Raw genomic sequence first — 16,314 nt, forward strand, 5'->3', positions numbered from 1 at the left:
ATGTGCTTTAACTTTGCACATGAACCTCTTAAGTGGGAATTTATCTAAAGCTTTCTGAAAATCTAAATATACTACATCCACTAGTACACCCTTAACTATTCTACTAGTTACATCCCCAAAAAACTCCAGTAGGTGTGTCAAAGATGATTTCTCTTTCATAAATCCATGTTAAGCTTGTCTAATCCCGTTGATGGACTGGATTCTCTGGTACTCCAGCCGTGTGTTTCGCCGCAGCCTGCCATTCCCTGGTGGCGGGATTCTATCTTCACGCCGCTTGTCAATGGATATTCCCATTGAATACAGCCCACGCCCCTGGCAAACCCCCTGCCAGTGGGAAGAGTGAATCGCAACAATCAGAGAGTTCAGGCCAACACCCTGTTATCACATCCCAAAAATTATATTTTAAAAAAAATTTGCACCCGAGTGTAAAATCTAAAAGGAGTTATTTATTTTTATTTTGAATAAACATTTCCAACTTTTGAGCCACTCATTTCAATAAGCACCATTATAAGTGCGCATTATGGTCGGCACGGTGGCGCAGTGGTTAGCACTGCCGCCTCACGGTGCTGAGGACCGGGATGGCGCTGAGGACCCGGGTTCGATACCGGCCCCAGGTCACTCTCCATGTGGTGTTGCACATTCTCCCCCTGTCCGCATGGGTCTCACCCCCACAACCCAAAAAGATGTGCAGAGTAGGTGAATCGATCACGCTGAATTGCCCCTCAATTGGAAAAAAAGAATTGAACACTCCAAATTTATTTTCAAAAAATAAATGCACATTAATTTATTGCTGCCGGTGCTCTCACACAGGAAGAGATAAATATTGAATATGTCAAACAAGTTCTGTCAACTCATATTTACACGGGTCAGTTGCTGACAATATCATGCCGCTGAGTAGCTTCCATTGGCATTATCTACCGAAAATTCAACAGCACCAATTTCTGACCACTCATACTATTAAATTACTTTCTCATTCTTAATCGACTGAGTGGGATAATATGGATTCCATGAAGTTTCAACAAAAGTTCTGCAAGTACCTACAGGCTTTTTCTCCCCGACTTATCCCTGCTTTGCGAGCCCAACTTTCCACTATCGCAACCAATGGGTGAAACTCCTCACCAGAGCCAAAAGGATTGAAAAATGTTTTTAACGTGGAAAAAGTCATTTTCATTCTGATCGATTTAAACTGCTCTACATAGTGTGATAATCTTTGTTGCTTTTTAAAACAAATTTCAGCAAAATTTCTGTCACGTCCATTCCTGGGCTTCACTTCCAAAGAATATTTGCACTTTTTATTTTCATTTCATGTTGTCTAGACTCAAGCAGTGTGGCACGAATCCACAAAGTTGGTGCCCAGTCAACTGGCATTGTGTCAGCATGCTTTGAGATAACAGTGTCTCATCAAGCTGTTCTTGGGGACATCCACAGGTTTACTCCTGTTTATTGGACATTGGGCTGTTATTTCAATCTTGCAAAGAGCTGTCTATTGGGGCAGCAGGGTAGCATGGTGGTTAGCATAAATGCTTCACAGCTCCAGGGTCCCAGGTTCGATTCCCGGCTGGGTCACTGTCTGTGCGGAGTCTGCACGTCCTCCACGTGTGTGCGTGGGTTTCCTCCGGGTGCTCCGGTTTCCTCCCACAGTCCAAAGATGTGCGGGTTAGGTGGATTGGACATGCTAAATTGCCCGTAGTGTCCTAATAAAAGTAAGGTTAGGGGGGGTTGTTGGGTTACGGGTATAGGGTGGATACGTGGGTTTGAGTAGGGTGATCATGGCTCGGCACAACATTGAGGGCCAAAGGGCCTGTTCTGTGCTGTACTGTTCTATGTTCTATGTTCTATTGGTAGAATCATATTAAGCTGCTTCAGCTTGTGCAATCTCCGTGGTCAACTTTGCAAACAATGAGCCAAGGATTACATGTCACTCCGGATGTATTTTCACCAATTTCTGGATGCCTAGTTGTTCAGTTTATGGCAATTCCATGGGATCACAGTTAATTGCAATCTGAAGAATTCCTCACCCACCCAATTGTTGATTCCGATCAGTTTGCACCATTCAATTCTGTCCCATACACAAATACAATTTGTCCTGCATACTATTTTTTTCTTAATTTCTCATTCTTCATCGATGATATGGATGATATGGATTCCATGAAGTTTCAAAAAAAATTCTGCAATTAGCTTCATGATTTTTCTATTTTGCATCTTCTACCAATAACTTCAACAATAGCAATTTGTATTCATATAGTGACTTCAGTGTGGCAAAAATAACACCACCGAGGCACTTCACCGGTATGTTCCGAAATAAAATTTGGCACTGACTTAAATATCCATAATTGAATATTATTTATGTCATCCGACAGCCAATTTATTCACAAGAATCCTAGAATCCCTACAGTGTGTTTGGAAAAGGTTCCCCAGGTAACCGAGGCATGCCCTTTTGGAGCGATTGCTGCTTCCGGACGTGAAAGGCGAGGGCAGGATGGGAGATTTATCTGGGTGGCTGGGAGAGCAGGGAGGTGAGGAAGTCGTGAAAATTAAGAAGTGGGAGGGGGAGCTGGGAGGGGAGATAAACTGGGGAGTATGGAGCGAGGTACTAAGAAGGGTAAATGCAACCTCCTCATACTCAAGGATGAGCCTAATACAGTTCAAGGTGGTATATAGGGTACATATGACCCAGACAAGAATGAGTGGGTTCTTCCAGGGAGTGGTAGACGAATGCGAGAAGTGTGGGCGGGGACCAGTAAATTATGCACATATATTTTGGGGTTGTCCGGCAGAGAACTTTATTGGACTGGCAGTCGGCAACACTGCGGGGGTGACGGCCTGGTGGGTGATCTATATGACATATGGAAAAGATCAAATACGAATTAAGGGGGTTCAGGGGATGGCTTCGACGCAAGGTGGAGGATGTTGTGGCCATATTTGAGGAGTTGTTCATCGGCGGGTGGGGGGGGGTGTAAAAGGGAAAAATAGTTGTACAAACTGTATAGTTTGTGTGTTGGGGAGTTTGCTCCCCGGATTGTTTATATTTTCCAGCCTTTTATAAAAGTTTGGAATAAAATACATTTAAAAAAACATAATCCCTGCAGTGCAGAAGGAGGCCATTCAGCTCAGCGAGTGCATTGACTCTCTGAAAGAGCACTATCCTACACAGGCCCAATCCCCCTCACTATCCACTCAATACCACCGAGGGGCAATTTAGCATAGCCAATCCACCTAACCTGCACATCTTTGGACTGTGGGAGGAAACCGGAGCACTCGGAGGAAACCCCTGCAGACAAGGGAAGTGTGCAAACTTCACACAGACTGTCACCCAAGGTTGGAATCGAACCCGGGCCTCTGGCACATTGCGGCAGCAGTGCTAACCACTGTGCCACCATGCCACCCACAGTGACCTACTTTGTTCTCACCGCCATCCCAGCACCTTCACTTTCTCCTGATATATTTAGCTGACATGGCAGATTTTATCATATGAAATAACAGGGCAAATCCTAATTGTTGCTCAATTCTAAACAAGGATCTTGTCAAAAAAATGTGGGCCTACTAATATTCTTCAAATATTTGTCAGGTATACTCACCAAAGTGATGAGGAACATGTTACTGCTCGCTGCCTCTTCCAGGCCAATGGTCCAAATTAATACCCCACTATTTGTATTGGTACAAAGCAGTCACATCAACTGTGTAGCACAATTCAAGTGTATTGAAATGTAGAGTTATTCGGTTCAAAGTTAGATGAAAGTCCAAATAAGTCATCTCGGTGTTGTGGATTACGCACACCCCAGCGTAACTGCGAACTGCAAATTTAAAAATTCTCCATTGATGCAAAGAACCACATGGCAACTTTTTAAGCAACTTTCTAAGCAGTCAGCAACATTAAAAAACAGAGAGCCAACTGCACCTTCAGCTTTGTGATAATATTAACATGCAACGAGCATTTGGGTGTCAAACACCTGACTATTTAGTGTTACCTGTAGTATAATGATGCCCTTTCTTTGGAAGCCTTTCATAATCTGTCCAAGTTGCGGTTGAAGGGGCCCTTTGTGCTCACTACTGGTACAGTTTCCAGCATCTTCACTCACCTGAACTGAGTTTAAAGTAAGTGCGTAAACGTGGGAAAAGCACATTTGTTTGAAGATTACTGTAACATTTGCTCAGAATTTTTGGAATAACTTTGAACACAAATCAGCAATAATTATTCCTAAAACCTTCCATAAATGAACACAGCAACAGAGGAATAAAGCATGCATGATTGAATGTTGATCTTCTACAAGTGTAACTGTTTCAGATGCACGCTACTGTTTTCCCCTTTCATTATAGTCATCAGAGACAACAATATAGTCACGGGACAACAAATAGTATTACATTGAAAGTTGCTCAACCCAGGATTAGTCAGAGAAATGGCTTTTTAACCCTATCATCTGAGCAAAGTGATTTCATTAAAACCAGATTGCTATTGGAAATGCTACTTAGACTGGTCAGGGCAAAAGGGTTACCGACCACCTATTTCCCAATAGCAGTTAAACCTGCAGCCAACCACTAAGTAATGCCTGCCTTCACAAACCAACTTCCCGTTTTTTGTGTGTCGAAGTATGTGCAGGATTGTTTGTTATAATTTGTTCCCCTTTATTTTTTTTCTGTTTACCCAAAAGTAAATGCTCAGATAATTAAGTCAGCATGTGTTCCTTAATTCTGAGGTAACGTGACACCAATCTATTTGAATGAACTGTGTTTTGATTTTGCTAGATTGCCTGTTGTCATGCAATGTTTTTCTAACTATAAAACTGCGGATTAATCAAGGAATACAGGAGGACAAAAAGAAAACAAAATCGGATGTTACCAATTTCAGAGATGAGGGCTGTTTGTCTTTCGTGTTAATTGCGACTTGGATTGGTACTTAAGACGTGAGATGGTCTGCTGATTCCTGGCTTGGATCAGACGTGCATTTTGTAACCTATGTTGTGTTTTTTTGGCTGCGGTGCCACATGTCAGGAAACGAGACTGACTCACTATGCTGAGTTGAAATTTAATGCATTTGCCACCCACCTATTGTCATTCTTTTGCAGACCTTCAAGACTGCGCTAATGAGCTCCTATTGGTGCTTGGGGAAGGGTGATGTCATTGATGACTGGTGCAGATGTGACTTGAGTGCGTTCGATGAGGATGGACTTCCAAGCTGCAGTCCGTTACCTCAGCCTGTGTATGTATCCTAATCGCATTTGTAATCACCTTTGAATAGGGTTTTACAGATGCCTGATGTTGCAAATCCTGGTGGCTATAAAGTTTCATAAGACACCGCTGTAGTTTGAGCCTCTGTGGCACAGTTGCAGCAAACTTCGGAGTACAAATGAGCTGGCAGGATCAAGTGTAACATTTTATGATGTAAACCCTGGTATTTTTAGCAACGTTCTTTGATTTATAATACCTTGCTTAGTGCATTCTTTCCTCTTCAGCGTGACCGCCAGTTGAGGGGTTAGCAGGAAAAGGCATTTTTATTTATTTAATCTTAAATCAAAATTTGTTTTTAGCCTTCCAGTACTGGATGAGCAGAAATTTCCTTCAATTCAATATTGGGCAGGCCTGATCTGTTGCCGTCAGTTTCTGTTCCTAATGCCATTGCTTAGTTCCTGACTCCCTGACAACTGTTTGAGGCTGTCTGCAACGTGGGATTCATGTATGACTCTGAGGTGATCTTTCAGCAACATATCCATTCCATCACTAAGACTGCCGATTTCCACCTCCGTTACGTCAAATCCGCTCCCTGCCTTACGTCAAACACGCTCCCTGCCCTGTCCCCACTGCCTCAGCTCATCAGCTGCTGAAATCCCCACCTGGCCTTTGTTCTGTCTGGTGTGCCCTTCCTATGTCTCAACTTCTCCCCACCTCGCTTTCCTCCTTTAAGGTGGTCCTTAAAATGACCTGTTTACCAAGCTTTTGACCATCGGCTCCAATAGTGCCTTAATTGCCGTACCAGCCTCCCCGAACAGGTGCCGGAATGTGGCGATTAGGGGCTTTTCACAGTAACTTAATTTGAAGCCTACTTGTGACAATAAGCGATTTTCATTTCATTTTCAATTGGCATAATGTCAAATCTTGCTTTCTAACACTCCTGTAAAGCACCTTGGAGCAGTTTATTAGGTTAAAGGCCCTATATAAATATAAGCCCAATGTTGTTAACACATTGTTGTAAACACTCTAAGGTACAGAGACCATGTTAATTATTATGTGTTTTCTTTTTATATGTCTCAATGTGTTGCCGAAATGCTGATAGTATTTTCTTGAATGGAGCCCTGAATACTTAAGATATTCCGAACCTCTGTAATGCAGGCATTGCAGAAATTCAAGAAGATTCTGTGTCTGCAAGAAAGCACCATGTCACTCCTAAGATGACCTTTTATTAATTTTACCCTGTATTCTGTCATTTTATACCACTGCTTAATTTAAAGTATATTGTAGGCTAAAGTTTTCTTTGCCTTTAATAATCTAACAGAGACGTTGAGTTATTTACGACGCAGAAGGAGACCATTTGTCCCATCCAGTCCATGCTGGCTCTCCATAGAGCAATCCAGTCAATTCCACTCCCCTGTTCCAACCTTGGAGCCCTGTAGGTTTATTTCCTTCAAGTGTATGCTTAACAAACTTTTAGAATTTAGAACAGTACAGCACAGAACAGGCCCTTCGGCCCTCGATGTTGTGCCGAGCAATGATCACCCTACTCAAACTCACGTATCCACCCTATACCCGTAACCCAACAACTCCCCCTTAACCTTACTTTTTAGGACACTACGGACAATTTAGCATGGCCAATCTACTTAACCCGCACATCTTTGGACTGTGGGAGGAAACCGGAGCACCCGGAGGAAACCCACGCACACACGGGGAGGACGTGCAGACTCCGCACAGACAGTGACCCAGCCGGGAACCGAACCTGGGACCCTGGAGCTGTGAAGCATTGATGCTAACCACTATGCTACCATGCTGCCCCTTAAATCTTTAAAATCACCTCTTCATTATCTTCTGAAAGCCCCTCCAATCTTTTCTCACAACTCATGCTTCCCCAACACCAGGGAACAACTTTATTCTTCTTTACATTTATTTCAGCCCCATTCTAGTGAAGACTATTTGCATATGAACATAAGAATTAGGTTGCAGGAGGAGGCTATTCGGCCTCTCAAGCCTGCTCCACCATTCAAGATGCTTAAGGCTGCTCTGATTGTGGTCTCAGCTCCGTAACCCGTCTATCTCCAATAAACTTTGACTCCCTTGTTCGGCAATAAGCAAAATACTTCTGCCTTTAAAACACCCTGAACCTGCCTCCCTGCTTTACGGGGAAGAGAATTCCAAAGACTCACGGCCTTTGGAGAGAAAACATTTCTTCTAATTTCCACCCTAAGTAGGAGATCCCTTGTTTTTAAACTGTGCCCTCTCATTCTAGTCTCTCCCACAAGGAGAAACAACCCTTTGAGCATCCATCCTAACAAGGCCCCTCTAGAACTGTCTATGTTTTAATATGATCACCGCTCAATCTTCTAAACGCCAATGAATACAGGCGGAGAATGTCCAGCCTTCTTTGAACTACATTGAACAGGTTGAATTTCCTTTTTTAAATAAGGAGACCAACATTGTACAAAGTATCCCATAGATGTGGTCCCATCCATGGTCTGTACAACTGCAGAAACACATTCCTACTTTTAAATTCCATTCCCCTTAGAAGAACCGGCAACATTCTATTTGCCTTCCTTATAGAACATAGAACATAGAACAGTACAGCACAGAACAGGCCCTTCGGCCCTCAATGTTGTGCCGAGCAATGTGTTTACACGCATCCACCCTATACCCGTAACCCAACAACCCCCCCCCCCTTAACCTTACTTTTTTTAGGACACTACGGGCAATTTAGCATGGCCAATCCACCTCACCCGCACATTCTGGACTGTGGGAGGAAACCGGAGCACCCGGAGGAAACCCACGCACACACGGGAAGGACGTGCAGACTCCGCACAGACAGTGACCCAGCCGGGAATCAAACCTGGGACCCTGGAGCTGTGAAGCATTTATGCTAACCACCATGCTACCGTGCTGCATCAGAATACTATCTTATCACTTGCTGCATCAGAATACTACCTTTTCCTGATTCGTGGACCAGTGCACCTACATTTCCCTGTACCTCAAAGATCTGCATCTCTCTCCTTTTAAATAATGTGTTGCTTTTCTATTTTTCCCCACCGAACTGGACAAGTTCATAGTTTCCCTCAAAATACTCTATCTGCCAAATCCGGAATTTTTCTGAATATTGGCTAAAGTCGATGGCAGGCAAGAACAGCGACGCTGAAGCCGTCGGCAGCAGTGGTGGCTTTCTCAGCCGTAGCGTTTGGGATATGGAGGAAAAAATAGGCAAGAGTCCCTCTGATTGAGTCCGCCCGAGGAAGGGGAGTGGGGGGGGGCGGGGTAGCTGTTGGATCTCGCTATTGGGCCACCGGCTCAAAATTATTTTCCGGGAATCCCTCGCAATCCGAGCCATGCATAAATTTGCTTGGCTAAGGATTGGGACTCTCTTTCTAATTTACACTTCCAATGGCAGTGTAAACCAAAGTGAAATTCAGTATGGGAGGGAGAAAATGGTGGCTGGATTCTCCGACGACACGATGCTCCCTTTTGCCAGCAGCCTGGGGGTTTCCTGGCGGCGTGGGGCTACCTCACAATGGGAAACCACATTGAGTAGCCGGTGTAACGGAGCATCCTGCCAGTGGGATAAAATAAAAATGTGGCCCTGCGGGGTGCAGAATCTAACCCAATGTCTCCCAAATGGATAAACCAGTCTCTTATGCCTTATGTTCTCTGCATCAGAGCAGCTTTTCAAAATGTTCTGCCTTAAATTGTTCTTTAATTTGCATATCTTGTTGCAAGTAATTTCTGAGCTGCCTCTTCCAGTTGCAGTGACACTCCTTGGTCATTATCATTAATTTTGACCACTTTGCATTGGGTTTCTGATCCAAGTCACATATTTAAATCAGAAACAGCAGTGATCTCAGAATTGAGTCCCACTTAGTACTGGACACCCGCCACCCCATACTCCCTCTGACACTTCCCCTCCTCACCAGTGCCACACTAACATAGCGAGCTGGATTCTCTGGTCCAAAATCCCGTTCGGCGAATGGCCGGAGAATCACATTTCCCGACCGAAGTGTGTGCGGCGCCCTCTTCAAAGTGGTGCACTCGCTACATATCGATGGCCTCAGGCCATTGCCTAAGGCCCACCCCCGATGCTCCGTCCCCGACCGTCCGAGTTCCCGATGACGTGGGACACGTGTGGTCTCATCCATTGGGAACTCAGCATGGCAGCTGCGGACTCAGTCCAGCACCACCCTAGTCGGGGGGAGGGGGCGATCCGCGGGCAGGGGGGACATTATTCGTGGCTGGAGGCATTGTGGTGGGGCGGTCCGGGGCGCGAGTGCCGGCCGAAGGGGGGGATTATTTTGCAGGCTGGGTCGGCGACCATGACACGGGAGTGGATGTTTGTGGATGGGGTACAAATCAAGCGGGCTGCTTTGTTCTGGATGGTGTCGAGCTTCTGGAGTGTTGTTGCAGCTGCAATGCAGGTGGTTTCGAATAGGTACACTGCAAGGAGCATCAGTTTTAGCACAGTGAGGGATGCAAAGAAGAGAAAGGCATGTGAATTATTATGAATGAAATGCTGAATTTGTGCTCTCGAGCAGCTGATCCACCCAAGTGCTATTGTTATAAAATAAGTGAAAACTTGATGCTTTGTATTATAGGAATAAATCTTTCAGACCGACGTCCATTCCTCTCGTAATACATGTCTATTTCTTCTGTAACAAAGGTTAAGGCTCTCAACGAGTGTGGAACCATCAAGTACTATGATAGGTTTGGAATGGCAGGATGCGCAGCCTATGATAGGAACCAAGATAGCGGACTACATCATTCACTACAAGAAACTGGATGATTACATCGACCCAAATCTTTATGCAGGTAAGGGTTGGATTCCTCAAATAAGCTTTCTCAATTCAAGAATGTTCATTGAAAACACTCTGATCAGAACTTTGCAAATCGGTGATACTTGCAAACAATTTCATTGTTTTTAAAAAAAAATGCAAGCTGGATGTCAAATGATGAGCAGAATAAAATGAATATTTTTCCAAATGCATTTCAAACTATCTCTACAATTAGCTCAGGAATGACATCTGATTTGATGAATTTTGTAAAAGCAACCTTATATTGTGGTATGAAATTAGGAATGTGAAAATGGTTTCAGGTCATCTGGTCATTGGTGGGAACAATCAGTGCCAGGGTAGTCACTAAATCCAAAAACAACATTCACAGTCATGGTTTCATGTGAGGGTATGGTGTCTTTGATCCTCCTCCTCCCCGCTTCCCCATCCACAACAAGTCAAAACCACAGCCCGAGCATGCCATGTTATTTCATAAAATCATTAACTTTGTTTGTGGCTGGATCATATGTTGAGAACACTTGTACTTAATGTTCTTCCTCTGATTATAGGGTGCAGTCTGTTCCAAGTACTTTTTCCTTGAGTGAGCCACGTTTGCCTAGGAATCAGCAGGGTGATTGCTATGTTATAAACTATCACTGTTTGATGGAAAATAAGGCGAGGACTTGTGGAAATATACCATGTTATGTTTGTTGTTGACACCTTCTGCGGGATTCTCCGTCGGCGGGATCTTCGGCCTCAGCGGCAGCGCACTCCCACCCGTGCATTTCCCGACGGCGTGGGGTGGGCCGCAATGCAAAACCCCATTGGCCGACTGCGGTGATCTGAGGCGGGATTTCCCATTCCGCCGCGCAGGAAAACGGGGCTGGCAGAATGGAAAATCCCACCCCACATATTTCATGTTTTCATTAAATTATAATCGTCCTGCAGATTTATCTTCAATGTGATGCTGGGTTTGGGATGTTTTTTCTCAAGAGTGGAGCCTAAGGTCTGACTCACGGCCTTTCAATAATTCATTTTTGTTGTTGCCCTTTACAGTCTGCAGTCTTTAGTTTAAACTGATTGGGGTAAAATAGGTAGTAATGTACAAAATAGTGACTGGCATAAAGGGCAGCCATTTTAATTAGTGGCAGTCACCTGATGATTCAAATAACCTGAACCTGTCAATAGTCCAACTTGGTCTTCCCTGGTCAACTATAGAATCGGTCGTGAGATTGTGGCACTGCCTCTCATTTGAGAATTATGATTTCACCTTGTGCTCGGAATCCCAGGCACATCCCTTGCTTCCTCCTCCCGAAAAACGAAAGGAACTCTACAGAACAGAGCTGCCTCAGAATCTATGTTGACAATGAAAATCATCTATTTAAAAACTCTAGGTTGAATGGCAGGCTGTTAAGACCTATGTGCATGGTGGCATAGAAGCACCTCTCTAATATCACACAATAAAATGAGGAAAACAGAATTATGGTAGATAAAAATATTGAAAAGGAAGAAAAAAAGGGTAAATGATAGGGAGCTGAATATGTTAATACCTGTTGACCACGTCTGGGCTGAATGATGGATGAGGCTTGTGGATTTGTTCAAATTTTCATATTTGGTGCAACTCAGGTGCGCAGAATATGACTGAACATTTTACTACGTAGATTTTTCTGATGTTAGAACCCCGGTGCGCTTGCGGATTAAAGTTTGAAAACAAACCTCCCGGTCTCTGGGTCAGTTCTTGAGAAAATTATTCTTGGAACATAGATGTCGTTGGCTTGGCCGGCATTAATTGCTCATACCTCATTTGCCTTGAAAAGGTGGTGGGGAGCCTCCTTCTTGAACCACTGCCGTCCATGTGGTGGCAGTACATTCACAATGTTGTCAGGAAGGGAATTGCAGAATTTTGATCCATTAACTGTGAAGGATTGACAGTTCTTTCCAAGTGGGGAAGGTGTGTGACTTGGAAGGGAACACACAGATGGCAGTGTTCCCATACTTCTGCTACCTTTGTTCTTCTGGATGGCAGAGACGGCAGATTTGGAAGGTGCTGTTGAAGGAGTCTTGTTGAGAATTCTGCACCTTGCAGATAGGATACATTGTGCGACTGTCAGCTGTTAGCGAAGAAAATGAATATTTACAGTAATACCTATCAAGGGGGTTGCATTGTCTTAGATGGTATTGAGCTTCTTGAGTGTTGTTGGAACTACACTCAGTCAAACAAGTGAAGAGTTGTTCTACACTCCTAACTTGTACCTTGTAGATGACGGACAGACTTTGAGGAGTCAGGAGGTGTTGCTCACCACAGAATTCCCATCCTCCAACTTTCTTATAGCCACAGTATTTATATAGCTGTTGCAGTTAAGTTTATCGTTTAATAGTAACCCCTAGGATGTTGATAATGGGGGATTCAGCAATGGTGTTAAAAGCCAAAGGAAGATGATTCATTTCTCTCTCATTGGAGATTGTCATTGCCTGGTACATTAGTGGTGCCAATGTTGTTTTTCTCTAAATTTAGAATACCCAATTCATTTTTTTCCAATTAAAGGACAATTTAGCCAATTCACCCACCCTGCATATATTTGGGTTGTGGGGGTTAGACCCATGCAGACACTGGGAGAATGTGCAAACTCCACATGGACAGTGACTGGGAGCCGAGATCGAACCCGAGTCCTCAGTGTCAATCAGCCTTGCTCTATTCATCAGTTCAAGATACAAGGTTGAAGTATTTGCAACCATCTTCAGCCAGAAGTGCCGAGTGGATGGCAGGAATCACAGAGACAGCAGTGCTAACCACTGCACCATCGTGTCTCCCATGCCAATGTTACTTGCCACTTTTTGAGACACAAGGCAGGAGCGTGATGGAATACTCTCCACTTGCCTGGATGAGTACAGCTCCAACAATACTCAAGAAGCTCGACACCATCCAGGACAAAGCAGCCAGCTTGAGTGGCACCCCATCCACAAACATTCACTCCCTCTACAACTGATGCACAGTGGCAGCAGTGTGTAACACCTACAAGATGCCTTGCAGAAGCTCACCGTGGCTCATGAGATAGCACCTTCCAAACCCGTGACCGCTACCATCTCGCAGGAAAAGGGCATCAGACACATGGGAACACCCCAGCTGGATGTTCCCTCCTCAACCACTCACTATCTTGACTTGCAAATATATCACTATTGCTTCACTGTTGCTGGGTCAAAATCTTTGAACTCCCTTCCTAACAGCTCTTTGCTTGTACCTACACCACATGAATTGCAGTGGTTCATGAAGGCAGCTCACCACCACCTTCTCGAGGGCAATTAGGGATGGATAATAAAATGCTGGCCCAGGCAGCAATGGCCACATTCGATGAATTTCATTTAAAAAAAATAAAAATAAAAATCTGAAAATCGTGCAGGTTTGGCTCCATGTACCTCTTCAGTATCTGTGGGGCTGTGAATGTGGCTGAACACTGTTCAATCATCAGTGGCATCCCTACCTCTGACCTTTATTATGAAGTGAAAGTTATTGTTGAAGCAGCTGAAGGACTTCGAATACCCTGAGGAACTCCAGCAGCATTGTCTTAGAGTTGAGTTGATTGGGCCCCAGATGAAACCCCCTAAGACACTGGGAGAATGTGCAAACTGCACACAGACATTCATCCAAAGCAGAATTGAACCAAGGTCCCTGGCGCTGTGATGCAGCAGTGCTTGCCACTGTGCCACCTCTAAGGAGTGAAATTATTTGAAGACTGTTATCTCATGATGGTGCAGCCTCAGGAGGTGGCTGAAATCGAGCATTGAATCACTGAGGCACTGAATCACTGAGGCTAAGTCATGAGGCACAGCCTTGAATAAAATCAATAACTAAGCCTCAATAGTTCAGTATGCCATTTCAAACATATTCCGAGATTGCCTACGTCATGAGATGAGTTTGATTTTTGATAGACAAGAGAGTCACGGGTTGAGGGGGTACACGCACAATGTGGATTTGAGATCACAATTAGATCAGCGGAGAAGGCTCGAAGGGCCAAATTGGTAAATCTTTCTCCTGAGTCCTATGTTCCTGCCATTCACTTGGCACTTCTGGCTGAAGATGGTTGCAAATACTTCAACCTTGTATCTTGCACTGATGAATAGAGCAAGGCTGATTGAAGGTTGGCTACAGATTTCAGCGTGTTTTTTTTATGTTGACTTTATTCATTATTTACTTCACTTGCAGACACATGATATTATTGTTTAATTATAATGTGTCAAATCCAAGCACAAGTAGCTTTCCTGCGTGACATCTTTTTACATCTGTCCGAACTATAAGAGCTAATTGGTTTATCAGCAATACTAGTTTTTGCCAGGAATCATTTTTCGGAAGTGTCTCCTCCATAGTTTGGATAACAATCCATAATCTTTCTTTTCCAAAAACTTTGTGTGAAAATATGATAGAAAGGCACTGAGATGAGAATTAAAGTGGAAGGATAGCAGAACGTATTGCAATACTGTAATCATATTGGATCATTAAAGAATAAACGGCAAAGTCAGTTTTGTTAGCTTTTTAGTTAAAGTGTTAGAATCATTAATCTGGTAGTGTGCACATTAGGTGACATATTGATGTGGAGTAAATGGACAGTCGCTGCCCACACTTCCAACAGTTCGTGGAATAAAAAAATAACCTTCATTCAATTGAACCTCAAAATAATTTTGACTCGAACCTGATCTACAAATGACTCGGGTTATGTGCAAATCCTGGTCACCATCCATAGAACGTTAACTGGAAGGGGTATGTGTGAGGGCCTTGATTGAAGAGAGTTTCAGGCTTGGCCATGATGTCCTGTCAACCTGTATCGTCTAAAATGATGCTTGAAGACTAACCACTTGAACATGATTTGAAGCAACAAGCAGAAGCCATACTGTCAGCTCTGGAGAGAAGAAAATTGACAAAATAAAAGGAATCTTCAAATTGAAACAGATTTAAACCTTAAACGGCTAATAGTACTTGGTAGTGATTGATTTTGTTTCAAAGACTCATTACGTTCAAGCCCTCGGGATGATTTAACAGAAATATTTCTCAGTGACATTTTGGGCACGATTTGCAGGGTGTTTCTCGGCAGCCACGGTGGTAAGTTTGAGAATAGCACTATTTAATAGCACTTAGTGCCAGAAATTAGCCCCCACAAGCTTCTCGACATTACTGGCTCTGCACACTCACCCCCGGCCACAGCAATAGCCCCTGGACACCAGATACCTGCCGGGAACATTATGGAGACCGTGCTCAGGTGCCCTCCCCTGATCCACATACTTACCTTTTGATCATGAGGATATCCCCAGTGCTGAAGGCCAGCTCTTGAGTGTTTGATTGTTGGCTGTTGCCTACTTTGTTGTATAAATAATCTGTTCATCAAAGTGTTACTTGGTGGTTGTTTCACGTATCAGTGCCATTCTCCGTCCATGAGCTGCACCTATGCAGGCCCTCCCACATGGCCCAATTGGAAACCCTGGCATCCGCATATTTCACTCGCGCTCATTGTGCAGTTGGATATCCTTGACTTCCAGCGTGTTTGACCCGCATTTGCAGCTACAAGCAGCAAACACAACCTGCAGCACCACTTGAGAGCTGGGAAGTGCTCTCACAACTAGCAAGCCAAATTCTTTATCGGCAATAGCCTGCAGCTGTGAAGCTGGAGGCTTCTCACAGTCAAAGGGAGGTAAAGTGACCGTCAGCATATAACTAATAATAGGGCTGTGTACTGGAAGTGATTGGTCGGACTCGCAGGCGGCAGCTGTACTTGCCCCTGTTATTTGTATCCGCAATATTTAAAGATGGAGTGAAGGCCTCACTGATGAAAATCGTCCCCACTGACCTGGAACGCGAAGCCACCTAATTAAGCCCAACCCCTCGAGAGCCCTCGTCCCCCCACCCCTCTCACTGAGCATTGGAGCAGCAACTCCAGTCTTAGACTGCATGAAAATGGCTACATTGATCCTCAGTTCCCCATAGCAGCCATTACTCCAGCTCCACGTTTTTAAAAAGGAGTACTAAACGATGCCTACGTGATTTCTCGCTGGGGAGCCGGTTAATTCAACATCAATCTCGCTGATGAGATTGAAATTAATGCACATTGGGGGTAATGATATGTTCGCCATATTTGGACCCCATCGGGAGCGGACCGTTTAGATGGCAAACTGAATCGTGCCCGGCCCGAATTTCATTTTTTGGCCTTTCCCGCTATTTAACCGGCACGCCCAGATCCGTGGGGGGCACAACGTGATGGCTGTCCAAAGTAAAATGTTGCTTTTCACAACCCAGTGACAACATTGTTCTTAATCCACTCTTGGTTTAGTTGACCACAACAAGAATCTTGCCACTCTTGAAAATGAAAAATGAAAATCGCTT

At 44.2% G+C, this 16,314-nt stretch overlaps 1 protein-coding gene across 12 annotated transcripts in view; it reads left to right on the top strand.

Annotated features, from left to right (window-relative positions):
* The window catches only part of LOC119955607 (astrotactin-2-like), a 1,814,189-nt gene that overhangs the window by 1,336,375 nt on the left and 461,500 nt on the right, over nt 1–16,314 (top strand). For 11 of the 12 annotated variants that reach the window (XM_038781996.1, XM_038781994.1, XM_038781999.1 and 8 more), the window contains 2 exons: nt 5,064–5,197; nt 9,839–9,987. In XM_038781996.1, the coding sequence (XP_038637924.1) occupies nt 5,064–5,197; nt 9,839–9,987 (283 nt within the window). Of the gene's footprint in view, nt 1–5,063; nt 5,198–9,838; nt 9,988–10,516; nt 11,711–16,314 lie in introns of those variants that run through there. The other variant, XM_038781998.1, reaches the window with a different exon arrangement.

The sequence above is a fragment of the Scyliorhinus canicula genome, chromosome 21 (assembly GCF_902713615.1).
Source record: "Scyliorhinus canicula chromosome 21, sScyCan1.1, whole genome shotgun sequence".
In the NCBI taxonomy this organism is placed as follows: domain Eukaryota; kingdom Metazoa; phylum Chordata; class Chondrichthyes; order Carcharhiniformes; family Scyliorhinidae; genus Scyliorhinus; species Scyliorhinus canicula.